The 23,000-nt window shown below is 46.1% G+C and overlaps 6 protein-coding genes across 8 annotated transcripts; 2 read left to right on the top strand and 4 right to left on the bottom strand.

Annotated features, from left to right (window-relative positions):
- Positions 1-2,029: 2,029 nt before the first annotated feature.
- Positions 2,030-3,769, bottom strand: LOC9660693 (sugar transport protein 7). The gene is made up of 4 exons (XM_024684302.1): positions 3,545-3,769; positions 3,277-3,513; positions 2,598-3,218; positions 2,030-2,532 (listed from the first exon to the last, which is right to left on the bottom strand). The coding sequence occupies exons 1-4, from the start codon at positions 3,767-3,769 to the stop codon at positions 2,056-2,058; spliced, it is 1,560 nt and encodes a 519-aa protein (XP_024540070.1). The 3' UTR covers positions 2,030-2,055.
- Positions 3,770-3,983: 214 nt separating this feature from the next.
- On the bottom strand, positions 3,984-5,849 carry LOC9634116. Its single transcript, XM_002979197.2, has 5 exons — positions 5,741-5,849; positions 5,321-5,448; positions 4,907-4,975; positions 4,521-4,799; positions 3,984-4,460 (listed from the first exon to the last, which is right to left on the bottom strand). Exons 1-5 carry the CDS (start codon positions 5,847-5,849, stop codon positions 3,984-3,986), a joined length of 1,062 nt encoding a protein of 353 aa, XP_002979243.2.
- A 217-nt stretch (positions 5,850-6,066) lies between these two features.
- Positions 6,067-7,510, top strand: LOC9660692 (protein N-terminal and lysine N-methyltransferase efm7). Of its 2 annotated transcripts, XM_024684286.1 has the most exons (10): positions 6,067-6,148; positions 6,201-6,279; positions 6,346-6,401; positions 6,445-6,505; positions 6,573-6,613; positions 6,671-6,913; positions 6,986-7,062; positions 7,132-7,222; positions 7,287-7,377; positions 7,454-7,510. In XM_024684286.1, the coding sequence occupies exons 1-9, from the start codon at positions 6,074-6,076 to the stop codon at positions 7,374-7,376; spliced, it is 813 nt and encodes a 270-aa protein (XP_024540054.1). In that variant the 5' UTR covers positions 6,067-6,073; the 3' UTR covers position 7,377; positions 7,454-7,510. The 2 variants fall into 2 exon arrangements, with proteins under 2 accessions (XP_024540054.1, XP_024540055.1); XM_024684287.1 differs by having other exon boundaries at positions 7,287-7,499.
- Positions 7,426-11,121, bottom strand: LOC9634115. The gene is made up of 2 exons (XM_024684285.1): positions 9,925-11,121; positions 7,426-9,702 (listed from the first exon to the last, which is right to left on the bottom strand). Exons 1-2 carry the CDS (start codon positions 10,984-10,986, stop codon positions 7,450-7,452), a joined length of 3,315 nt encoding a protein of 1,104 aa, XP_024540053.1. The 5' UTR covers positions 10,987-11,121; the 3' UTR covers positions 7,426-7,449.
- A 221-nt stretch (positions 11,122-11,342) lies between these two features.
- LOC9660691 (protein CreA) lies at positions 11,343-13,067 on the top strand. Of its 2 annotated transcripts, none has more exons than XM_024684288.1 (8): positions 11,343-12,070; positions 12,151-12,222; positions 12,291-12,377; positions 12,457-12,501; positions 12,569-12,610; positions 12,670-12,686; positions 12,763-12,846; positions 12,918-13,067. In XM_024684288.1, exons 1-8 carry the CDS (start codon positions 11,945-11,947, stop codon positions 12,994-12,996), a joined length of 552 nt encoding a protein of 183 aa, XP_024540056.1. In that variant the 5' UTR covers positions 11,343-11,944; the 3' UTR covers positions 12,997-13,067. The 2 variants fall into 2 exon arrangements, with proteins under 2 accessions (XP_024540056.1, XP_002979383.1); XM_002979337.2 differs by having other exon boundaries at positions 11,346-12,070; positions 12,436-12,501.
- On the bottom strand, positions 12,989-15,226 carry LOC112349578 (pentatricopeptide repeat-containing protein At5g16860-like). The gene is made up of 3 exons (XM_024684200.1): positions 13,664-15,226; positions 13,535-13,610; positions 12,989-13,458 (listed from the first exon to the last, which is right to left on the bottom strand). Exons 1-3 carry the CDS (start codon positions 15,224-15,226, stop codon positions 13,010-13,012), a joined length of 2,088 nt encoding a protein of 695 aa, XP_024539968.1. The 3' UTR covers positions 12,989-13,009.
- Between the last annotated feature and the right edge of the window lie 7,774 nt (positions 15,227-23,000).

Raw genomic sequence — 23,000 nt, 5'->3', positions numbered from 1 at the left:
AGATGTACAGGTTGCTTATAGAAATTTGGATAAAATATTCTAAACCTCACTAGATATAGCGAGTAGAAATCAGTAAATTTGCATAAAAGTAGTGATGATCTCTTGGAACAACACCTTCTCAGCGTATGCCAAAACAGACACCTTTGAGAACTTTCTACAACTTCTTTAACTGGAGTGATCACCACCGGTGACTGACAGAAGACAAATGCAAGAAGGAATCAGGCCCAAAAAAAGAGAATGCCAAAGGATATAGCCTTTGGAGGTGCATGAAGTTGATGCTTTCCAGACTGTGACCGTGCCTCTAAATCTGTAACCAGGGCATCTAAATCTGTTGATGCTTGAGCTTGGAATTCATGGCCACACCCTTCTTGTTATCTAATGCTCTATTTTTATTTTTTTTTCCTGAGTTTTAAAGTTTGAGTCTTGAGACTCAAGATGATGCTTCTAAATGCAAGGTTGATTTCTTGTGCTCCACTTTTCTCCCACGACTAAATTTGGTTTTGTTTCAAACTCTTATTGCTCCATAGCATTAGACTGTTTTGTTGCTGTTGTGACTCCAATGAGTTTGTTCTTGAACTTGTCGAGCTTCTATTGGAACTTATCATCATTGTCGTCATGATCACTCTTGTTGTCATCATCCATGATAATCAATGGCTGTTTTGCCTTGAGCTGTCAGATCTCATTGCAAAGCTGTGCATTGAGTCTTTGCACATACAAATCCCTAGAAAGCCGTACCTCAAATGCTCCTCTTGAGATGAAGAATGTCATTATGGATCTTTGTGAGCTTTGTGTTAAGGGGCTGGTAGACAACAGCATTGATCACAGCCTGGACTTTGTCTTGTATGAAAACTCTCATTTGCTTGTTGTGAAAAATCCTCACAAAATTTACTGGTATTGGCATATGTGGCAATGGTTGGAGATGCTACATTTCGTCCACAAACTAGAGAAATGCTAATCTTAAGATCCAATGTGGAAGCTTGGGCTTGCAGCATCACTCTTGTTTGGGACGTTCTTGGTTGTGGACTTGCACATTTCTAGTGTGGAGATCAAAAACTTAAATTGTGGCTTGGTTTTGTTGATTATATTGCTCATTTGTAGAGAATTTCTATTATAGTTCTCAAGTACCTTAATACACTTCGGTGGAATCCCTTTTATGTCTCACTTGCTCTCTACTAGTGGGAAGTTTGAATGTTTATGCAAAGTACTTGACACTCATAACAAACTCATAGTTGGTACTGTGGACAAAATCTTTTTATGCTGGGAAAAGTTTTCTGACAATATTGATGTTATATAGCTTCTTCAAGATCTTTAAGAACTTATGAAGTCCAACTTTGTGTAACCATGTATTGAACTTTTCAATCCTTTTCTAAGTAGGATTGCAAGGTGAGAAGAGACTCACCCTAATTGTGTTGGGATCAAAGATAAACTCGTTAGTGATGCCATGGGTTTTTGTACCCCACTTTCCCATTTCATTTCCTTTAGAGGTGCTAAGATTGTTCTAAATTTAATTAAGTGTTGCATAATCTGGATTCAAATTTCTAGCTTGAATTTTCTTTTTTTTGTTGTTGTTTTCTTATTTTCTTGTTCCCATTTGTTGATGAATCTTAGTGAATTGTGATGATTGTCTATTTTAGTGGTATCTTTTCTTAATTTTTTGAACTTAGAGTTTAAAATTTTTTTATGGGTTGAGTTTTCGAGTTTGATTTTCAAGAATCTCCTTGAAGTTGTTTTCTTGTGTTTGATCTTTGGAGTTCTTCTTTGAATTGATTTCTTGAATTTGAGTCTTGAACTTAATTTCTTGAATTGGAAGAATGGAGATTTTTTTAAGTTGATTTATCTTTTTGTTGAAGACTTGAGTTTTGTGTTGTAAGTTCTTGAATTGTTAAGTGTTATACTCATGATTTTCGTTAGTGTTGGATTTTTAAATTTTAAAGTTGTAATCTTTACTTTTTCCTAAGTCGTCCTTGATAAAATTGGTATCAATTAATTAGTATTTATCAAGTTTGTTAAGGTTGACAATTTAAAAATATTCATTGTGAAGTGTTGTAATTGTTATCATTCCTGGAATTTTAAATTGTTAGATAAGGTAGGGTCCTTTCTATCTTGCCTATAGGAAGGAAGAGCTGGAGGATCCTCATCTGGAATAAACCTCTTCCAATACCAATGCCTCCTCCAAACGCTAGTCATCTTCTCAATGGGAACACTCTTGGTCTCAGGAAGAAAGAAGTAGATGAAGAGGGACATGGCCAACACCCAAGCTGCGAAGAACAAGAAGATCCCATATGTCATGTGGCATAGCATTGCGGGGAAAGCTTGCGCACTGACGAAGGTGAAGAGGAAGTTGACAGCCACATTGATTCCCTGGGCGACAGACCGTGTCTCCAGCGTGAAGATCTCGCTGGGAATGAGCCATCCCAGCGGCCCATATGACCATGCAAAGGATGAAACGTAGATGCAAATGACGATCAGGACGATCACGGCAGAAGATTTGGTCAATGGTGTAATGATCGCAAGGATCAACCCAATCGCCACCTATGATCGTGCAAAGAGTTTTAGTTGATGGATCAAGACTGAGAAGCAATCAATCCATTTCTCACCTGAGTGACGAACATTTGGACTCCAGCTTCCAGGAAGAGCGCGCGGCGGCCCCACTTATCAACAAAGGTGATGGCGACGAGCGTGGCCATGACGTTCACAGCGCCAGTGATCACGGCTGTGTAGAGCGACGCATCGGTGCCAAATCCAAGCTTCTGGAAGAGCACCGGGACGTAGAATATGGTCGCATTGATCCCCGTGAACTGCTGGAAGAATGGGATCATGGTCGCCATGACGAGCTGGGGGCGATTCTTTCTCTGGAAGATGGCCTTGAAAGGGTTTGCCACTGCGAGCTCGCTTGCCTCTTTGATATCTTCGTACTCGGCATCCACCTCCTCGGTCCCGCGGACCTTCGTGAGGAGGCGGCGAGCCTCCTCGTAACGCCCACGCTCGATCAAACTATTTGGAGTCTCGGGCAAGAAAAATCCGCCCATGGTCATGAGGATGGCTGGTACTCCGGCGAGACCAAAGGAGAGGCGCCAGCCCCAATCCGGGATTTGGAGGGAGCCATAGTTGATGAGATTCGCCCAGAGGATCCCGATAGTGATGGCGAGCTGAAACATGATGTTGAGCGCTCCCCGGATCTTTGCCGGCGCCATCTCTGATAGATAGAGGGGCACTGCCTGGACAGAGCATTCGAGGAATCAAATCTTTTTTCTTGCGAACCGATCATCCAATCACCTGATTGCCAAAGCCATGGCCGATGCCATGCATGATTCGTCCCAAGATGATCATGGCTAGATTTTGAGCGGCACCACTGAGCACGGCACCGACGAGGGAACAGAGGCCTCCACAGAGGATCGATAGCCGCCGCCCGTAAATCTTCGTGACGTGAGAGGCCAGCAAGCTGGCCGCGATGCCCGCGAGATAGAACGAGGACGTCAAGGTGGTGGGTCGCTGAGCTCCATTCGAGCAGTCGTCTCTGGGGAAGCTGAATTTCTCCAAGAATGTGGCCCGCATGGATGGCATAGCACCTGTGATAAGACGAAGGAAATTCGCGATAGATCGATGAGAATCTGGCCTTGCCTGAGATTCCAATTTCATAGCCATAGATCAAGCCTCCACACGCTGCCACAATGCAAGCGAGGATCACGTAAGACGTTGTCCGTCCCTTGTAGAGCTCGGCTCTCAAGCCGCCACCATTCGCCACTCCACGAGTTCTCCTTCCAGCCATAGATTCTTCTTCGGAATCTTGGAAGCTTTGCTATATGCCCAGCTCGGTTGGTGGCTTGATCGTGGCACTAGTCTTCGCATAGAATTGAACGCTTCTTTGTCTCACCATGACCGTGGCGGCGAATTCTTGAGTTGGTCTTAGCCTTAAAGTTGACAGTGATATATTTTTACATTTTTTCGTCTACATCCTGCTTAGTTTTCTCTCTCAACGATCTTTAGTTTGTCATCTCTACGCCCATCTTGCTTTCATCATCCTGCTTGTATGGGATAACCGGAGGATCTTGGTCCGGGACAATCCTCCTCCAAAACCAGTGCTTTCTCCACACATCCATCATCTCCTCGCTTGGAACGTTCTTGGTCTCGGGTATGAACCAGTAGACGAAGACTAACATGATCGCCACCCAAGCCGCGAAGAACAAGAAGATCCCGAACTTCATGTGGCACATCATGCTGAGGAACGCCTGCGCGATGACGAAGGTGAAGAAGAGATTAACTGCCACCGTGATCGCTTGCCCGGCCGATCGCATCTCCAGTGGGAAAATCTCGCTGGGAGCGAGCCAGCCCAAGGGTCCCCAAGACCAGGCAAAGGCAGAGACGTAGCAGCATATCACGATCACAACGATCACAGCGTAAACTTTGTCCAGCTCTTTGGTTCCTCCAAACTTGACGCCCAAGATCACCGCCACCACCACCTATGGATTTCGAATGGAAAAGTGTGAACTTCGATCGATCTAGAGAAGCATGCTGCTTACCTGGGAGACGAGCATTTGGACTCCAGCTTGCAAGAAGAAGAAGCGGCGGCCCAACCGATCGAAAGAGAGAGTGTAGTGTTTAGAAGCTATAACTGGCTTAGAAAACTTGGAGACTGGTTTTCTTCTACATTTTTCATAACTAACGAGTTCTTCCTCTTTAACACAGATTAAATTCGAGGAAGGACACCGCAGCTCACTTATTCCATTGAACTCTCCGACACCGTCGACTTCATGGGACGTAAAATCGAGCTCAAAACGCTCTTCGTCCCCTGCAAGACGCTGCGAACTCGGTGGCGCGGACACTCTCAGGTCAGCCACCTCTTAAGTTTTCGATACCAGGCAACAAAGCCCACTCGTGGCTGCTCACCACTTAATTGGACGAGGACCTGCGAATCTCCCGTGGCGATGAAGGGGGCGTCTTGTTGCTCGTCAAGGAAGGCAGCCCTTGATACCAACTGTTACAATCAATATAAGGTTTTGGTTTCACAGAGAACAGAAGAGTTGCTGTTCCTTCCAAGAGGCACTAGAGGGTTTTTCCTCTCGGCAGTGAAAGCCCCTCATTGTTAAAAGACTATGAAAATGAAACGATTCTTGCAACTGCTTGGAAAAGAGCTGACAAATTGATTCCTGGAGCGGGATTGCTACACTCGTTTTTCGTTCTTGATCAGGATCCCAATAGGCAACCTGGGAAAGGAGAAGAGAGAACTTACACTAATGAAAAAAATGGAAGCTAGGAATTTACAGAGTTGATGTCTTGCAATCCTTGCAAGACATTCCCTGCCGTGGCTGGTAGCTCGCACCAGCACCAGCGACAAGCAATAGTAGAGGCGGGAGTAGAGGCAAGAGAAGGAGCTTGCCGAGCACGCTGCTGCCACTCTCAGCAGCGCTGTTGGTGTCACATCCGCATCAGCTCGGAGATCTGGATTTTCTGCAAACCACAACAGTTTTAACTGGACCAGTCACCACGTTGATGGCGGAGGTGGCAATCGTGTGCTTTAAGAAATTCCACATCTGACACACAAGGCAAATGCAAGAGGGATTCAGTCCCAAAAAAAAAAACCCCAAAAGCAACAAAGAATGCCGTTATTGCAGAAAAGGGTTACCGATGAGAGATGGGGCTGCCGTATAGAGTAGATATTATGGACGTGCCATGGGAGTTTGTGTGAGGAAATTAATAATCATGCTGAGCGAAACAAAATTTGAATTTTAGGGCTCTTAACGGATGAGTAATGTGACCCAGGTCGTCAAAATGTATCTGTAGACTGTTGAGATTGGAATTCTGCCACCCTTGTTTTTCTCTGCCGCGCTGAAATTGTCAATGCTCTGCATGCTCTTTCACAGTTGGCACTTTGCTCTCAACGTGTCGTTAATTGTAGTGTATGGACACACTTAAGCTCTTTGAAAAGAACACCATCTCCTTCTAGCAGGATTGACAAGGAGAGGCACTTGAGAAATCCATCCTTTAAAAGAGGGAAATAAAGAATAATCCTGATATCTTAATCCTTAGGTATCTTTAACCACTTTAAAATCTTCAAAACTTAGGGTGTGAGGCCATGAGCATGTCGTCCTCCATTCCCTTGCCCAACAGGACGTATGCGCCATTGCAGCTGGAACTATCCAGGGCGAATGTAAGAAAGAGATCTCCTTTGGGATTGACAGGAAAATGGAGTTTTTGGGCAGATCACAGTGAAGAATCGCAGGCTCAGCATTGTGCAGCCCAAAGATGAGGATCAAGTCTTGGATATGTACATTGGACAGGGTATTAAAATCTCTCCTTGTCTTGTACCGTTCCTTGTTTCTACTTGGTTTTATTCTTTTCTTGCAGAGAAGGATCCTTACTGGTGCCGAGTCTGGCCATCGTCTATGGCTCTCGCTGAAGAGGTTTGCGAGCAAGTTTTCTATGGAGTTGGCATTTTCTGTATAGATTTTTTGTCATCCAGAGCTCGTGGCTCATCGCAAAGTTTGTGATCTCGGGGCTGGCCTAGGTGAAAATTTGAGTGCCAGAGTTTTTATTTCTCTCTCTCTCCCTCTCTCATGTTTTTCAAGTTCCAGGCTTGGCTGGTCTTGCCGCGGCATTTGCTGGTGCGAAAGAAGTGAGTTTTATACCCATTTTTTTTCTCTTCTTTCTTGTTTCATACGGTTGCTTTCAGGTCGTGTTGCTGGATCAAGAGCCACTGGCGTTGGTATGCTCTCTCTTGAGCTTCCATGCAAACTTCCCAGGAATCACGACGAATGTGGCGAGCTTTGGAGAGCTCTTGGGTTCTTCCTTGGATGGTTTGTTAGCGAAAGCCAGTCCAGAAGCTCCAGAAGCTCCAAAAACGCCCGTGCTTGTGACTGCGGAGATCTTCGATTGGACAGAGGACAGGGATCTTTCGAGATACGAATTCGACACGGTGAGCTTAGTCTTGCGATGATCTCCTGAAATTCCTCCGTTTGTTTTTTTTTTTCATTTTCTGTCTCGCCAGGTTTTAGCTTGCGACTTACTCTACATGAAATCTTCGCCGGCTCGTCTCGCAAAGATTGCTCCACAGCTGCTAAAGAAGTGAGAAACAGCTTAACTTACATTGTGCATCTTCAGAGAAAAAGAAATCTCTTTTTCTTTGCATTGCAGGGGAGGAAAAGCGAGGTTACTCTTAACGGATCCAGTGGAGAGGACCCCTGGCCACCGAGACGAGTTTCTCAGGCTTCTTCAATCCACACAGGTAAGAAATCAATTATCATCGATGGAGCTCTAGAGTTTTTCTAACCAAAGTTGTGCTTTCGAAGCTCAAGGTGGTGGACCAGTCTAGGAGAGAACCCGAAATGGATGGAAAGGTGCATCAAATAGAGCTTCTATCATGCGAAACACAAGCGTGAGGTAGACAAAAGTTTCTTTCTTTTTCTCTTGAGCAAGAAGAAGAAGAAGGAACTAATCGCTCTTACGTATCTGTTAGAAGTTTACAGCGGAGGAATGTGAGCCAGCAAAAGAATTCCTCCGTTTACCGGAGCCAGATCCCGACGATCCAGATCCCGATCCCTCTCCACGCTCGTAGCTAGTTTTCAGCACACTCGTGATCTTCCCCATCTGTTTGGGATCTTTCACCGCCGCTCTCGCGTGCCTCACGAGCTGCGAGTTGAGAACCCGGTGTTCTTGAGCAGACAATCCACTCGACTTCCCCACAAGCTTGGCAAACTCCACCACCGAGTCTCGAAACTTTCCACCACCGATCATCCTGCTGGAGTTTCCCTCCAGCGCCACCAATCTCTCCACCACTCGCGCCGCCAGGAGCCTCTCGATGCAATCCTTGCCTCCAATCTCCACCAGGTCCTGGACGCAGTAGAGCCCGATCTGGAAGCCAGCGTCCAAGAGGCCGAGAACTCGATCCACCAGGTTTCCTCCTCCTCCGCGGAGGATTTGATCGGTGACGAGCCGGCGCCCCGTGAAGACGAGGTTGTGGAGGGCTGAGTATGCAGCCTCTTGGAGCGCGGAGCTGGCGCTGCAAGCCATGGCCACGACCAAGTTGTCCACCACCTTTGCCTTGATCATGACCTTGATACACCGGCTTCCACCCGCGGAGAGCTTGACGAGCGCGAAGCAAGCCTCGGACTTGATCCGGTTGCTCGCGTGCTTGATCTGGCGAGAGGAAGAACTCGCTGGAGAAGGGCTCGCGGCTTGATCCAGCTTTGCCGCTAGAACTTCGATGAGACTGGTGGAGAGAATAGAGTCGAGAAGCTGTGGATCTCCGGCTTCGGCTCGCTCCATCGCCGGGGCCAGCTCCTGGATCGCTCGCAGCTGCTCGATCTCGGATCCATCCCGGAGCACCGCCACCTTTTGCGCGATCCAGTGCCGCTTTGCAGGAGCGCTGCTCGACGACCGCTGGTTAAACGATGATTTTCGATCCAGCACTGTCAATCTCTCGAGGCTGAGCTTGGCCTGCCATGGAAGCTCCCGCCGGAGGAGGATCCCGGAGCCTCGCAAGAATCCCTGGACGGAGGAGCCGCCGAGCTCGTGGAAAGATTTGAGCGCCACGATTGCTCGCTGCTGGGCGATCTCCGATCCACTGAGCAGCATCTCCTCGAGCTTCTTCCCGGCGCCGGCCAGGAAGATCTCTCTCACCGCCACCTCCTCCCCGGCGCGTGCCAGCGTCATGAGCGAATCGATCACCGGGTTGTGCGTCTCCTCCGCGCGGGGATCCAGCAGCTCCACCACCTCCTTGAGCGGCACCTCTCGCATGATCTCCTCGCAAGCGTCGTGGCGGAACTCGGCGAGCCTGGCGAGAACCATGGCCGCGTCTCGCCTTACATGGAACTCCTCGTGGTTCCTCACGAGCACCGCCAGCTTCTCGGGAGCTCCCGCCTGGACGAGAGCGAAAGTGTGACGCTCGTAGTCGGATCGCGCGAAGCAATTCGCGACGCAGCGCGCCACCGCGGCATGCAAGTCCTCGAATCCCAGCAAGAACAGCCTCGCCAGCTCCGGCCCCAGGATCCGGCTAAATCCGATCGACGCCGCCTCGAGCTCCGCCATCGTGCTGCTCGTGGAGAGCACCTCCACCACGTTCCACAGAACGATCGCGGGGAGCTCCTCGCTGTTGGACCAGAACACCTCCACCAGGGAGTCCTCCGCGAGCTTGACGATCCTCCGGTTGCCAAAGCGGTAGAGCCACGGGACGATCGCGGCACGGGACTCGGCGTGGATGAGCGAGTGCTCCTTGAGCAGCAGCGCGATGGACTCCTCGGTCTTGGTCTCGAGGAAGAGCGCCACCATGTCGTGGACGGTGTAGTGGAGGAAGGTGTCGCTGCCGCTGGAGCTGGATCGCTTGAGAAGGGAGCTGTCGCAGAGCTTGGAAGAGACGATCCGGAAGGTGGTGTCTTGATGGAGAGCTTGCCAGATCGCTTCCAGGCAAGGCTCGGGGATTGGAGTGGCCCAGCAGAGAGCTGCGAGAGAGAGGAAGAGATCTCTGGCGTGAGTGGTCATGGCGTGGAGGCTGTAGTCGAAGGAGCCAAAGACGGTGGCGGCGCTCTCGGCTTCTTTGTCGTTGAGGTAGTGGACTGGGACGGGGGCCTGGGCCGCGTAGGTGCTTAGATCGTCCAGAGCTTTGTCCCACTGCTCGGGCCGGGTCTCTTTGAAGAGAGCTTTGCCGAGGACTGCGAGAGTGAGAGGGTGGTGGCCGCATCTCTGGATTAGCAGCTCGGTTGTGGCCTCCTGTTATGTTTTGTGTTAGAAAAAGAGAGTTTTTGGAAGATAGAAATGCATGATCAGGGCGAAGATCACGCCAAAAGAATGAATCGAAAGGAGATACAATGCGGAAAGAAAAGGATGAAAAGGAAGACACTATGAAGAACACTACCCAAAGATCGACAAAAGGATCAGGCACGCAAGAAGAAGATCAAACGATGCGAAAAAGGCAAGAGATGGAAAGCTTACCGGTAGCTCCTCCTCGGACAATTGGCTGTGCTGCATCAAGATCCCCCGGCTGAGCTCTGACACATCCTCGGTGCCAATCTCCACCTTTTCAGCCTCGGTCGTCGTCTCATACACCGCCTGGTTTCTCGTCGTGGCCAGGAACCGGCATTCGTTGTCATACAGCCGCGTGAACCTCGCGATGATATCCGGCTCCCACACGTCGTCCAGCACCACCAGGATGCTCCTCCCGAGCAACGTCTCTTGTAGAACCTGGCAAGCCTCCTCCAAATCCAATCCATCTATCTCTCCTCTCTTCCTCCCGAGAACTCGAAGCAAATGACACAGCTTTGCCGCTAGCCGCGAGTGATATTGGGGAGTTCCGCTCCGGCGGCTACACCCCTGCCCGAGCAGCAAATCCACCGCTCCATGCACGAATCGCTTGGGCGGATCCGCGGCGACGTAGCGAGCCAGGCACGACTTTCCCATCCCGGACAGTCCATGGATAAGCACCACCTTTCGCGAGGAGCTCGTCTCGTCCTCGAGGAGAGCTCGGATCTTCCGGGCCTTGGACGCCACCGGGTGGTAGCCCGGCTGGGCCTGGACCCGGAGGTAGCTCGTGAGCTTCTCGGCCGTCTTGTCGAAAGCTTTGGCAATGGTGGCCTTGATGCTGTTCTTGTTGATCCACTCGAGGAGCTGGGAGTTCATGGACTTGACGATCTCCGAGAGCTCGTCGCCAGTGACCGCAGTGACCACCACGTTGAGATACATCTTCATCTTGAGCGGTCCCTTGCGGCGACGGAAGAGCACCAATTTCTTGGCGCGGCCGAGCTGGAAGTCCTCGTCGCGGATGAGAGCTTCGAAGCTATGGAGCTGAGCGAGGAGCTCCGGATGGTGGAGCTTGGAGCTGTGGTTGTGGAGGAGCGTGGCGTGGAGCTTGGTCAGATCGCCCAGCGTCTCCTCTAACTGGGCGATCTTCTGAGGAGCCTCGGAGAGATCCCTGGACGCCCGCGAGAGAGCCTCCACGCCCTGGAGCAGCGCCTGGGCGCCCTGGATGAGCGACGCCACTGCCTGGAGCGCCTCCATTTGATTGATCCGCGCGCGCGCTAGCGATCAATCGTGCAATGCCGTTGAAAATGGAGTGGCACTGGATTCCGGCCTACCTGGAATTGGGGGAGAGATGCGCGAGAGGTCATCGCAATCGCAAGAACCCTATACACACTCCCAACAGTGCTTTCATTGACTAAGTCAATGATTCGACGACATTTTGTCCAAAAGTCAAACATTGACTTCACAGGCGCCATGTCAGCCCTATCACGTGTACAAACGACCGACTTACCAGCTGGCAGAGTTGTCGGTCTGCCAAGTGTACATACTTCTCGCACATCCAAATAGTTTTTCAGATGGAAATGGGGATGCGCTGTGGATTCTTTGGAAAATCGTCAGTCCCAACTGCGAAGGCGATGTGCTCTGGATTAGATTCCGAGAAGAAATCCCGCGATTGCCCGAGCACTCTCTACTACAGCGGCAATCTCATCGATTGTGGGCCTTGCCGGCGGCTGTGCGTTCGTCCCCGCTACATCGCGGCGCTCGAGGAGGAGAAGATCAGGTCGTGGCCGCGAAGAATTCCAGCGCCGGGACCCCTGGATCCACTCCAGGCGCTAGGATCGGTGCTAATGCAAGAGAAGATCTTCCCCATGCTCGCGTCTGTGGATGTGGGCAAGTGCCTGGCGGTGTCCAAGAGCTGGAGGACCTGCGCTGTGCACGATTGCGTGTGGAAGAAGCGCTGCGAGGGGCTATCGTATGGCAAGCTCATGCGATGGAATCGCTACTACGTCTTGTATAAGTTGCTCGTTCTGGAAGTGGATCAAGGCTTTAGACCGCCATGGCGGTGTGAGATTCTTCTTGGAACCGCCTGAGAAGTGGCACGTAAGGAGTACCACGTGTAAGAAATATATGCTGCCAAGTGGACAAGTTAGATTTTCTGGAATCTCGAATGTTTTTCGCGAATATTCTAAAGGGTTTAAAGCCCTAGAAAGGGTTTATGGCAAGGAGGGTGTTTCTCGCGAGCGTTGGAACAGCAGGGGCAGCAGCGGCAGCTCTCTTGTTTTTTGGCGATCGATTTCAACCGGCTGTCGCCGAATCGGGAGGAGCAGCGGCAGCGACCAAGGTTGGGATCGAAACAAGGGATTTTTCCTCTTTTCCTCTTTTTGTGTGTGTGTTTTGATTGATGCTTGCGCTTTCTCGCAGATTGGGCAGTTCAAGGCGAGTGGATTGCTCTTCAATGACATTGTGGAAGTCATTGCTCTTCCCGATCCAAAGGTTTTCTCTTTTTGGTCTTTGGCTGGGACGCTCTTTCCTAGCTTTTTTTGTTTTTGTTTTCTCCATAGATTGAAGGCATTACAATTCACATCTCCAATGTCAAGCGATCCCTGACCGAGCGTCTCTCAAGGGATTTCTTCACAGATCCTTCCCAGGTGAAAAAAAATCTACGTTTTTTTTCTACTCGTTCGATGAGTGATATTACTTTTACAGGCTTCTGTTTCTGCATCTCAGACAGGCCCGCTGAGACTGGTTTCGCCAATCGCCCTCGGTTTGAAGGTTAAAAAAAATTAAAAAATTCCATGACTCTTTCTCGAGTTTTTTTTTTCTTTCTCGGGCAATGTAGGGGGAAGAGGTGTTCAGTGCAAAGAGGAACCTGTTCTTCAAGGTAAAATTTTTGTGCTTCTTGCTTTTACTGTAAATCTAATCTGGTCTGTTTGGTTTCAGACAATGCACGTCCGGAGGTGCGCTTTTCTCTTTTTGCTTTGTCCCCTAAAACTTTCTAAAACTTTCTACTTTTCGTTGATTATTTCCTGGCAGGATTTATGATGAAGCCAACAATGCGCTTGTTTACGTAGCTTACAGCACGAGAGTCAGCCAAGATATGTCGGAGCCAAATAGCAGGTTTCTATCTTTTTGTTTTTCTTAAAGCTTTGTATTTTCTAGATTTAACGGTTTCTGTTTTTAAAACACAGATATAGAACTTCTGTAAGCAGCATTAGTCTCTACGGCCAGAATTTCAACGCCAAGCAACTAGAAGAGAATGTTGAGTAGAAATGGACAACTGTTAATCCATGGCTGTACAGAATCTACAAGAAGAGTAAATCAAGCTCTTCGATTTTTTATAACCTTTTGTCCTGTTTCCTTCAAAGTTTTGGCTGGCCGAAGCCATAGCCAGCACGCTTCGTTGCTCCTGCCAGAGTTCCAAGCTTTCAAACATACTGGCCATGAGAACGTATGCCGCGCCTTCGTTCCTGTCCAGCCTCATCACAGCTTTGAAAGCCAGCTTCGCCACTGCTACGTTCTTCCACTTTCGACAGGAACTTAGAATCGTCGTCCATGTCACCGCAGTAGCTTGCCAAGGCATCCTCCTCTCGGCAAGTTCTACTGCCTCGTCGAGAAGATTTGCTCGTCCAAGAGCGTCGATCATGCAGTGATAGTGCTGGATCTCTGGCTTGACTCTCATCCCTTGGAAGTAATCCCCGGCTTTGGTGACAAGCCCGGCGTGGCTACACGCTGCAAGCACGGAAAGATACGTGATGTTATCCGGCTCTAGGCCTTCGAGCAGCAAGCTGTGAAACCAGGTAAATACCTCTTGTGTTGCTCCTTTGCTGCTGTATCCCGATATGAGCGAGCTCCAAGTCACTAGATCCTTTCTGGTCATGGATCTAAAGATCTTCTCAGCGTCAGCCATGCTGCCACACTTGCTGTAGAGATTTACCAGAGAGTTTGCCAGGGACAGCTCGGCGGTGTTGAATCCCAAAGCCTCGGCTTCCGCGTGGATCTTCCTTCCGGATTGGAGTGCTCCCATGTTTGCACAGGCGGTGAGAGCGGCGGCATAAGTTAGAGAGTTGGCTCGGCAGCTCACACGTCTAAACAGGTCCAAGGCCAGCTCGTTCTCGCCATTCTCTGCACAGCCAAGGATTAAAGCAGTCCACGAAACAATGCTGTGAGAAACCAACCTGTCGAAGCAGCGACGAGCATCCAGCACGCTCCCACACTTGAAGTACATGTCGACCAAGGTGTTGGCCACGAACAAGTCGGAAGAAACTCCAGCCTCCACAGCTCGAGCGTGAACTTCCATCCCGTTCTCCAAACTCGAAAGCTTGACAACCTTGCCGGACACAAGTCTGCCTTGCTCTTTTGCTCCTAAACCAGCGCAAGCCGTCAAAGCCGCAAGAAAAGTTCTCGAGCTTCTCACACCATCCATGCTCGAAAACAATCTTAAAGCCACCTCGTTTTCACCATTCTCGGCATATCCCTGAATGAGAGCCGTCCAAAGAACCACGTTTCGCTGCTCGTGACTAGTTCTATCAAAAACCCGCTGAGCATCCACTAGAGCTCCGCATCTGCAGTACATATCCACCAGGCTACCCGATAAGAAAACCTGTTCTTGGTTTCTAGAATCTAACAAGTCACCACCAAAGCCTTCCATCTTCTTGACCCTGTTCCCAGTTTCCAGCTGCGAGTGAATCTCCATCCCCTTCTCTAAGCTCTTAAGCTTCACAGTTTTACCGCCAACTTGAGCCCCTTCTTCTCGGTCCGCCAAGCTCGCACAAGCCGAAAGCACCACGACATAAGCCCGGGAATCCGGCTCACACTTGCAAGCTTTCATTCTCTGGAAGAGCTCGAGAGCCACCTGAGCTTCCCCGTTCCTGACATATCCCCGCATCACCGTCGTCCATGACACAACGTCCCTGGAATCCATCCCCCGGAAAACTTCCCAAGCATCAGCCATGCTTCCACACTTCGCGTACGTTTCCATCAAAGCGTTCGCCACGAAGATCTCCTGCGAGAGTTTCCCTTCAAATTTCTGCGTAGCTTGCAAGTGAATGGACTTTGCTGCCTCCAAGCACCTAGTTTTGTGGCAATCGTCTTCTTTCTCTTCCACCAAGCTAGAGCAAGCCATAAGCACAGCAACGTAAGTGTTGGACGAGCACCACTCTTCTTCCATACGAGAGAAAAAAATCTCCAGAGCTAAACCAGCTTGCCCGTTCTCGACGTATGCTAGTATTAACGCGTTCCACGAGACGGTGCTGTGGCTCGGCATTCTCTCGAAAATTACTAGCGCATTGGCCACGCTCCCACATCGGCCATACATCCTCACCAGAGAATTTGAAATATCGATCCCGCAGAAGCCCTGGATTAGTGAGCTGCAGTGAACTCTCCGGCCGCATTCTAAATCCTTCGTGACGCCGCACGCCCGCAGCGCAAAGACTATATCGCTTACCTCAAAAGTGAGATTCACTGGCTCGTCCAAGAACGGAATCCACCCACGGAACATAAGCCCTAGCTTTCCAATGCTTCTTTTTATATCTCGAGATTAAATACTATGATTACATTTTTAATCAATTTTTCTGTGTGTTGTAGCAATTTTTTATAAAAGAATTGGTTTAATTTTATTGGTTATATATAAAATTAAATAAAATTAAACTCTCAATTTTTTATTGATTTACCATTTCAGACTAATTACTGGAAATCAAGGAGAAGCTAGAGACAATTTATTAGTTTTGCATCTAACAACATTTGTTTTGCTGTGTTATTCTTTTCTAGTATTATTTATTAATCCGAATTATAACTTAGAAATCTAAGAATAAACTAGAATATACTAGGAAGTGTTCACTAAAGTTTATAAATTACAATATGTTTATAAAGTATAAATACAAGATTAATCTAAAGCAAACCAAAAACATACCTATTATGCAAATTCTATTGACAAAGTATGTATTAGTGTTCTATAATTTTTTAAGGTAATAGTTGATATATATTCAAACTAGGAAAAGTCCCAGCTTTCCTTGGGTAAAATAATTATTAAAATTTAATTAAAAGATAGGATAAACTATTGAATTAACAAAATGAGCATATTAGTGATTTTTCTAAACCTTGTGAGGTCCAAGTGTATGGATACAATATTGTAAACTATTATTAGTGTAGTGAAATTTTGGTAGCTATCAAATTGGTACTAACTCTTATAATTGTTTGGATTTGTGTTTTTTTGTTTAAATCTAGCTTTTACATCATCTAAATTTTTTTTATTCTTGTAAGTTTTTCCAATACTATTCTTTTATTTCACCTCTTCTTTTTATATACATTCATAACAAAGTAGCATATTCCTCTTTTGCAGTAGCTTTCTCCTCCTCATTTGACTTTGGAGTAATAATTGATGCAATTGCTTAATGTTATATGGTTGTAATTGAATAATCAGGCTTAATTGATAGTGATAACATTCATGATACATGGTGTAACTCTATCCTACTCTTGCCATTGATTCTTAAATTTTTTCTGCAAGAATTTTGAAGATGATGTGTACTGTTGGTTTAAACACTTTATAGCACTTGGGATGATGCCTAGTGTTTGCATAAATTTCTCACATATTTTCAAAGGATATTGTTACAATGGTATAATGGTCTGAGCATAACCACTTATATAGATTGGAGCTGTTTCCTAAAATGTCTTCAAATGCATATTAGATGACATATTTTAGCAATTATATCATTTCTTTCATGAGCTATCTAATTCAATTATGCAGTTTAGTATTTATTTCGACTTCACATGGAGCCAAATATATTAGAGTGAATCAAGTTAGGCATTTATGGCAAACACTTTGTCAAAATCATATGGAGATTTTGCATGCACTTGCCCTAGCCACCTTTAACAACACTTTTCAATTAACACAATGCTATGAAACATCATTTCTCCCGCTTATAGTTGCACATGTTTTAGTTTCACTTTCTATAGGAAATGATTCTATTATGATGGAAGTTAATGTTATTATTGCTCATATTCAAAACAATGACGAGGATGTGGTCATGGCTGCAATATTTGCTACTAAGCATGTGATGAAGCCACATATATCAACATTGTTAGCAATTCTTAGATTGATATCCTCTATTTCCTAGATGGAAATCTAATGAGAAGAAGAAATTTGCTTGCAATTCTATAAAAATAGTGCAATGAGGACATAATTGTTAATGCTGGTGGGGATGATATAAATGATAAATAAGATAATTAGTATTTAGAAGAAGAACTTGAAGAAATAAAAAATGCACTAGAACTCTCATCATTTGTAGTTTAGGTAAAATAAGTTATTTTCTATTGCCTCTATCCTTGACACTTCTTTATAAGGTGGCTATTTGTCATTTCCGATAATGAGGATGACTAATAAAAGAAGATTCATCATTCCTAGTTCAAATTCTAATGGGAGCAACATGCAATCACCTATGTGTTTAAAAGATCTTGAAATTGGAGAAATACTAAAGTAAGCTTTTCATTAGTTTTGTTGACATCTTTGTAACAATTGCACATGTAGGTTTGAATATATTGGTCCCGAGCATGTGAGTAGTATGCATGAAAAGTTCATATAACCTTGCAAAAGAATGTGAAATTCCAAGTGTTACAAATAAAGAAGATTGGTGTTTTTAAGCATACAATAGGAGTAATAAAGATCGCTACTTTAGAATCTTGTAATAACAATATGATAGTCATAGTAACATGGTTGAAGACTAAGGTTTTTAAGCAATATGAGATAGCAAATATAGAGGATAAGGACATAGTGGAAATAGTAATAGAATCCCTTAGCTTATAAGAAGCTCTTTTCTATGTTGAGTTTTTAATAAAAATGCAATGCCATATTGGCAGGAGTGGCTGTTATCATGGAAAAACAAGTGTTATGGAGAAAAGAAGGAAACAAAGGGGAAAATGGAAAAGGGGTTGGAATGGTGAAATCATGAAATGGTTGGCTCAGTTGAGTATTTGGTTGCCAGTCGGATTACAAGTCTGACGAGAATAGAAAGAGAGGCTACATGATTGGCCGGTCGTACAACTCCTTGATCCACACTAAGAACTTGGCTGTCAATAGAACTGAAGGTAGGCAAGGATGGCGCAGGCCACAAAATCAACAAAAACCCAGAACAAGTGAATGCACTGATACAATAGAAAGGAAAACTGAGTGAAAACTAAATGCATCTCAGTGTCAATCCCAGAACACAGAGTAGGAAGTCAAATCTCACAAGCAGTTGATAAAGAAAATTTTTACAAAGCTTTTCTTTGTGTAGAGTAGAGATGGGATAAAATTATCACTCTCACAGCTAGCCTATTTATACTAAGTCCTGGGCAACCATGTCCATGCTTGTTGCCATGGTCCTTTCGGGTTTATGTCTGCAGTACAGATGTCATCATCTGGCAACCGCTCCTGGTAACCGCTTTCGGGTCATTTGTACCCGTCCGGTGTTCGAGTCTGTTGTAGAGTTGCTGCTGTAGAGTGTTGAACCGAGATTGCTAAGAAACTGAAGTTGGTCATTGGGTTGGAACTTGGGCAGTTGGACCTTGAGTCCAACTGTTTGGGACTTAGCAGCATTTTGATGTATGAAATTGTGCTGCCAAATATTCCTTCCGTCTGACTTTTTTGTTTATCAGTGGCAATGCATTCTCGATTAAATAGGTATTGTGGAGGCTGAATATAAACATGATGGAACTACCAATACTATGGTGGAGAATTTATATGATCTAAATGCCTACACTATCATAAAGACTATAAGATGCTAATACTTGGAAAAGCATTAAGAATTAGAGTTTTTGTCTTAGTGGATAGTTTTAAATATAGGCATCTTTGACTAAATAGAGACATCACAAATAAGTTATGAAGGCTATTTTAGATAATAGTGGTAGACATTTTAAAATTTCAAGAACCTACTGGTTTGGATAGTAAATAATATATTGCATTCTTGTATTATCTCTTACAATTTTTTCTTGTTGATATTTCTGATAGGTTGCATTTCCTCTTCAAATGCAAATATAAAGGGAAAATGTTTATGCTCTTATGTACTAGGTTAAATTTATTTTCCTGGAGTTTTCAATCAAATGCTACTATAATCAAATAAAGATATAAACTATGGACTACCAATAACCAAATTATCACTAAAATATTATGCATATAAAAAAAATCTCTATTAATAATAAACTTTCAACTATAGATCTTTCAAGTTTTATTTTCTGTCTTACTAAAGATTTTAAAACCCAGAAATAACACTTGATGAAAAATATATTCTGGCTATCTCTAGGACCAACCATCTCTAACTTATCAACTAAGTATATTAATAAATGAACTTGTGTTATAGGTAATGTATATACACATGTAATAAACCTTATTTTTCATAATAGGTATCAAAGGTTTATAACTTCTTGAGAAATTAATAATTTGCTACACATTGCATGCAGCAATGCTTGGTTTGTTTAATAGTAGTGTCATGAATAATTCAATTGATCCATAATTATAAATATGTTTATGATTTATAAATCAGTTTATAAATTATACTTTGCATTGGCATCCAAAGAAACTCCTATATTGAATGATTTATGAGAAGCTGACAAGAGAAAGGTATGACCTACAAGTTTAATACTTTCAATTCTTTTAAATATTTTGTTGGTTGTTATTCAAGTGTTTCGAAACCAAAGGACAAATCTCTCAATTGTGCAACATAGTTATACTAGCCATGGCTGTAAGGGAGATCCTAGATCTATATGATAAAAGACTATCACGAGATGGCCTTTCAAGATGGACTTGAAGTCATGTGCTCCTTAGATTTGGGATGGAGTAAATATACTATAAGCCACCTTGGGTTTCTAGATTACAAATGAAAGGAAAAAAGTGGTAAATGAGATATTAAGAATCATTTATTTCCACTAAATTTTGAAGATAGCTAGGACACTGCAATAGCAATTATGATGATATTGTAGAGGAGTATATGGCAATTTTGGTTTATTTCATGATTTTCTTAGAGCCACAGCTAATCAGGGACATCTTGCAAATAAGTTTCTAGCACTCACTATTATCTTATAAAACTTAGAGTACTCCTCAGAACACTAGTAAACATTGGCACTAACTCCTTATTATAAGTATTTACAATACAAGGCGTGATCCAAAAAGAGGATATGATGGTAGCCTTATACTTTAAAGGCTTTAGAGAAAATTTGCACCAATGGTTCATAGAGATCATTCAAGGTATACCTTCAACCATTTAAGAATCTTATTTTTTTAATCCATTATTTCCTGTAACGCACGTGGTTTTGACCCTTTATCCTATGGTGATTTACCATAGGATAACACCACGGAGTGGAACCTAAACCCTCTTTGTGCCACATGACAGATGCCACGTGTCACATGCCACGTGTCCATAGAAACCCAAGGTTCAGGGCCTTGGGCCACTGAACAAAGGAATAGTGCCAAACTCCCAAGCGTGGAGCCAAGGAGTGATGGAACCGAACCACGGAGCAACTCCCAAGCGTAAAGCCCAAGGAGCGAAGGGACAGGAGCCCGGAGCGACTTAGAATAGTCCTAGAGTAACCAGCATCCTAATGCCAAGACCAGCACGCAAAACGGAGCCAGACGGAGTCTGGCGCTATTTCGGCATACTGGTGGCCTAATGCGAGGACATAGGTACTCCACCAGCTAGCATGGAATGGAACTTGGGCTTAGACCCAAGCCGGATGCAGAACAAGGACAAGCACGCAAGCGAGAGCTAGACTATGCCTCAGGTTGGTCGGCCATGCCCGACCTACCCACTATCCCTACTATACATTTGGAACCCCCCATAGCCCCCCCCCCCCCCCCCCCTTGAGGAACACATGCTTTGGGCTTTCACCCCAAACTGTAAGCGACTAAATTTTCCATTCTACTTTAGTCACTTAACCACACCTCTGACCACTTGGAGGAGTCTCCTTCACAACCTCCATAAGTCCAATTCAGGACTTGGGACTTGCTAGCCCCGAGAATGGCATCCATGCCACTCAACATTTGCACTTGGTCCAAGTGCTCCACGTGTCCGATCCCATGACCGACACTCAAAGGTACCACCGACATAGCAGCCCGTTACGCTAAGGCCATGCCCAATCACCTTTGCCACACTGGTAGTCCAATACCACTTGCATCACAGTCTTGGCTCTCCAAGACTAGGCAAACCATCCGTGAGTGGTCATCTCAGATCCACTCCTTAGCATCCTTAGGATGCCCACGGACAAGGGGAATAGCCTTCCCCAATAACCCTCTGTCAGTCCCCACTAAGTCCCTTTCTGCCCTTGGCCGTGTTTGCCAACACTGCCACTGGATCGGGGCCCACAGGCCCGACCACTAAGTCCCACGGTCCTCTGGGACTTCCTCACCCCACGACCGTGTCTTTGGTCACTACCCCAGAGGACTACTCCTCTTCCTTTCCACAGTCTGGGCCTTTGGGACAACATTTCGGAACACCGTGGCCTTACGCGAGCCACCTGGGTACTCTCCCTGCCTTCCGCCTTTAGGTGCTCTAGCCATGGGCTTAGAGCGAGGTTCCGTTGAGCCACGACAGGTATCCAAGTAGGTAGTGCCACTCACACTTGGACTGGGAGCATCGGCCAGTCGATCTCTCGGGGGAACTAGAGCCGGCTCTTGAACACTTCACCAAGCTACCCCGCTTGTCGGTCCGTATTCACTCTAGTCTTGGACTTCCCAGTGGTCAGTTCATCACCCAACACTGGGTATGGCCTTCCCGGACCAAACTAGCCCTTCCTGGGCCAAACTGGCCCTTCCTGGCCCAACTGGCTCCACTGGGCTCCAACCCCCACACTCTCCCTACTATACTTTTGGAGCCCCCCGCAGCCCCCCCCCCCCTAGGGGACGATCGCTTTGGGCTTTCACCCAACTTCCTGTATTAGTATTCGGACTCGGACTCGGGCTCGAACTCGGACTCGGACTCGGACTCGGTCCCGGTTTCGGACCTGGTCCCGGTCTCGATCTCGGTCTCGGCCTCGGTCTTGGTCTCGGTCTCGGTTCCATCTCGGACTCCGTCTCGGGTCCATCTCGGACTCCATCTCGGACTCCATCTCGGGTCCATCTCGGACTCCATCTCGGACTCCATCTCGGGTCCATCTCGGACTCCATCTCGGGTCCATCTCGGACTCCATCTCGGACTCCATCTCGGGTCCATCTCGGACTCCATCTCGGGTCCATCTCGGACTCCATCTCGGGTCCTTCTCGGACTCCACTTCGGACTCCACTTCGGACTCCATCTCAGACTCCACTTCGGACTCCAACTCGGGTCCATCTCGGACACTTCCACGTGTCATGTGTTGGTCCTTTTTGGGTCCCTTTTTGGAGCCTTGCCTATGGCTCGCTTCGTGCTCATTCCTCGAGCACTTCTTTAGGAGTTCCACTCCCGCTCTTGACTTTTCAAGTCGGAGCTTTTGGTCCAAACGTGTTACGCTCGTTTAGCTCTCGCTTCGGCCACTACCACGTGGCGCCCTTCTGGCTCCACTTTGGGGCCTAGGGATTTTGTGTCTCACACAAACCTACCCTTAATACCAGGAGTTAGTCTCTGGGACAAGTTTAAAACTTATTAAATATGGAATGGCGCTAGAATGCGAATTTGGACACGGGACGAACACCATTGTGTTCAGGCCAATCTCTACATTCCGTAGATATGCCAAATAAGCAAATCTGGACACTTTCTATAAATAGCATTTGGGACCGAATTGAGACTAACGCTAAGGGCATGATAACGAGGGTGTTTGGCAGACACGGTAAGCTATCATCCGGCGATATTGAGGGACCAATCTCAATACGCGAGGGTTCTTGTCAAGCCAGTGCAAGACAGAGCAAAAGAGAACTAAGAGCTAGGCTGAGTATGCTCAGCAAGAAACACATAAGAGTTCATACCTTATGTCCATCTAGCTAAGTACATGTGCTAAGCCCAGTAAACTAACACTTGAACAAGAGGGGCTAATAAAGGGAACTAGCAATACCGACCTCCTGCCATTGTGGCAGTAAGGTAAAAGTGTCCGTAAGGATTGGTTGACAAGTAACTTTTGATACCCGAAGTCACATGCACGACATTTCCTCACTTTATAGAATTCAAAAAAGTATTGTTATATAAGTTACACTATTTTGCAATAGATTTGTCAAAATTCCAGCCTAGGGAGATCATTTATGTTTGAAGGGATAATTATTCCAAGAACCAAATTCATTTTCATGGATTATTCATGTATGAAGAGATGACTTATTTTGAAAATAAAATTCATTTCTATGA

This window comes from Selaginella moellendorffii, unplaced genomic scaffold, assembly GCF_000143415.4.
Source record: "Selaginella moellendorffii unplaced genomic scaffold, v1.0 SELMOscaffold_40, whole genome shotgun sequence".
Taxonomy (NCBI): Eukaryota; Viridiplantae; Streptophyta; class Lycopodiopsida; order Selaginellales; family Selaginellaceae; genus Selaginella; species Selaginella moellendorffii.
This window is presented reverse-complemented; position numbering and strand designations above follow the sequence as displayed.

Coding starts and splice junctions, on each gene's coding strand:
- LOC9660693 (XM_024684302.1), bottom strand. CDS start 3,769: ATGGCTGGAAGGAGAACTCGTGGAGTGGCGAATGGTGGCGGCTTGAGA. Junction 3,219..3,276: donor GCCATGGCTTTGGCAATCAG/GTGATTGGATGA, acceptor TGCTCTGTCCAG/GCAGTGCCCCTCTATCTATC. Junction 2,533..2,597: donor TCCAAATGTTCGTCACTCAG/GTGAGAAATGGA, acceptor GCACGATCATAG/GTGGCGATTGGGTTGATCCT.
- LOC9660692 (XM_024684286.1), top strand. CDS start 6,074: ATGAGCATGTCGTCCTCCATTCCCTTGCCCAACAGGACGTATGCGCCA. Junction 6,402..6,444: donor CTATGGCTCTCGCTGAAGAG/GTTTGCGAGCAA, acceptor TTTTCTGTATAG/ATTTTTTGTCATCCAGAGCT. Junction 6,614..6,670: donor CATTTGCTGGTGCGAAAGAA/GTGAGTTTTATA, acceptor GGTTGCTTTCAG/GTCGTGTTGCTGGATCAAGA.
- LOC9660691 (XM_002979337.2), top strand. CDS start 11,945: ATGGCAAGGAGGGTGTTTCTCGCGAGCGTTGGAACAGCAGGGGCAGCA. Junction 12,223..12,290: donor TTGCTCTTCCCGATCCAAAG/GTTTTCTCTTTT, acceptor TTTTCTCCATAG/ATTGAAGGCATTACAATTCA. Junction 12,502..12,568: donor CAATCGCCCTCGGTTTGAAG/GTTAAAAAAAAT, acceptor CGGGCAATGTAG/GGGGAAGAGGTGTTCAGTGC.
- LOC112349578 (XM_024684200.1), bottom strand. CDS start 15,226: ATGTTCCGTGGGTGGATTCCGTTCTTGGACGAGCCAGTGAATCTCACT. Junction 13,611..13,663: donor TGTCCCTGGCAAACTCTCTG/GTAAATCTCTAC, acceptor GAAGATCTTTAG/ATCCATGACCAGAAAGGATC. Junction 13,459..13,534: donor GCAAAGGAGCAACACAAGAG/GTATTTACCTGG, acceptor CCGTGCTTGCAG/CGTGTAGCCACGCCGGGCTT.
- LOC9634116 (XM_002979197.2), bottom strand. CDS start 5,849: ATGCAGAGCATTGACAATTTCAGCGCGGCAGAGAAAAACAAGGGTGGC. Junction 5,449..5,740: donor CTGGGTCACATTACTCATCC/GTTAAGAGCCCT, acceptor TGTGGTTTGCAG/AAAATCCAGATCTCCGAGCT. Junction 4,976..5,320: donor ATTGCTTGTCGCTGGTGCTG/GTGCGAGCTACC, acceptor TGATTGTAACAG/TTGGTATCAAGGGCTGCCTT.
- LOC9634115 (XM_024684285.1), bottom strand. CDS start 10,986: ATGGAGGCGCTCCAGGCAGTGGCGTCGCTCATCCAGGGCGCCCAGGCG. Junction 9,703..9,924: donor TGTCCGAGGAGGAGCTACCG/GTAAGCTTTCCA, acceptor AAAACATAACAG/GAGGCCACAACCGAGCTGCT.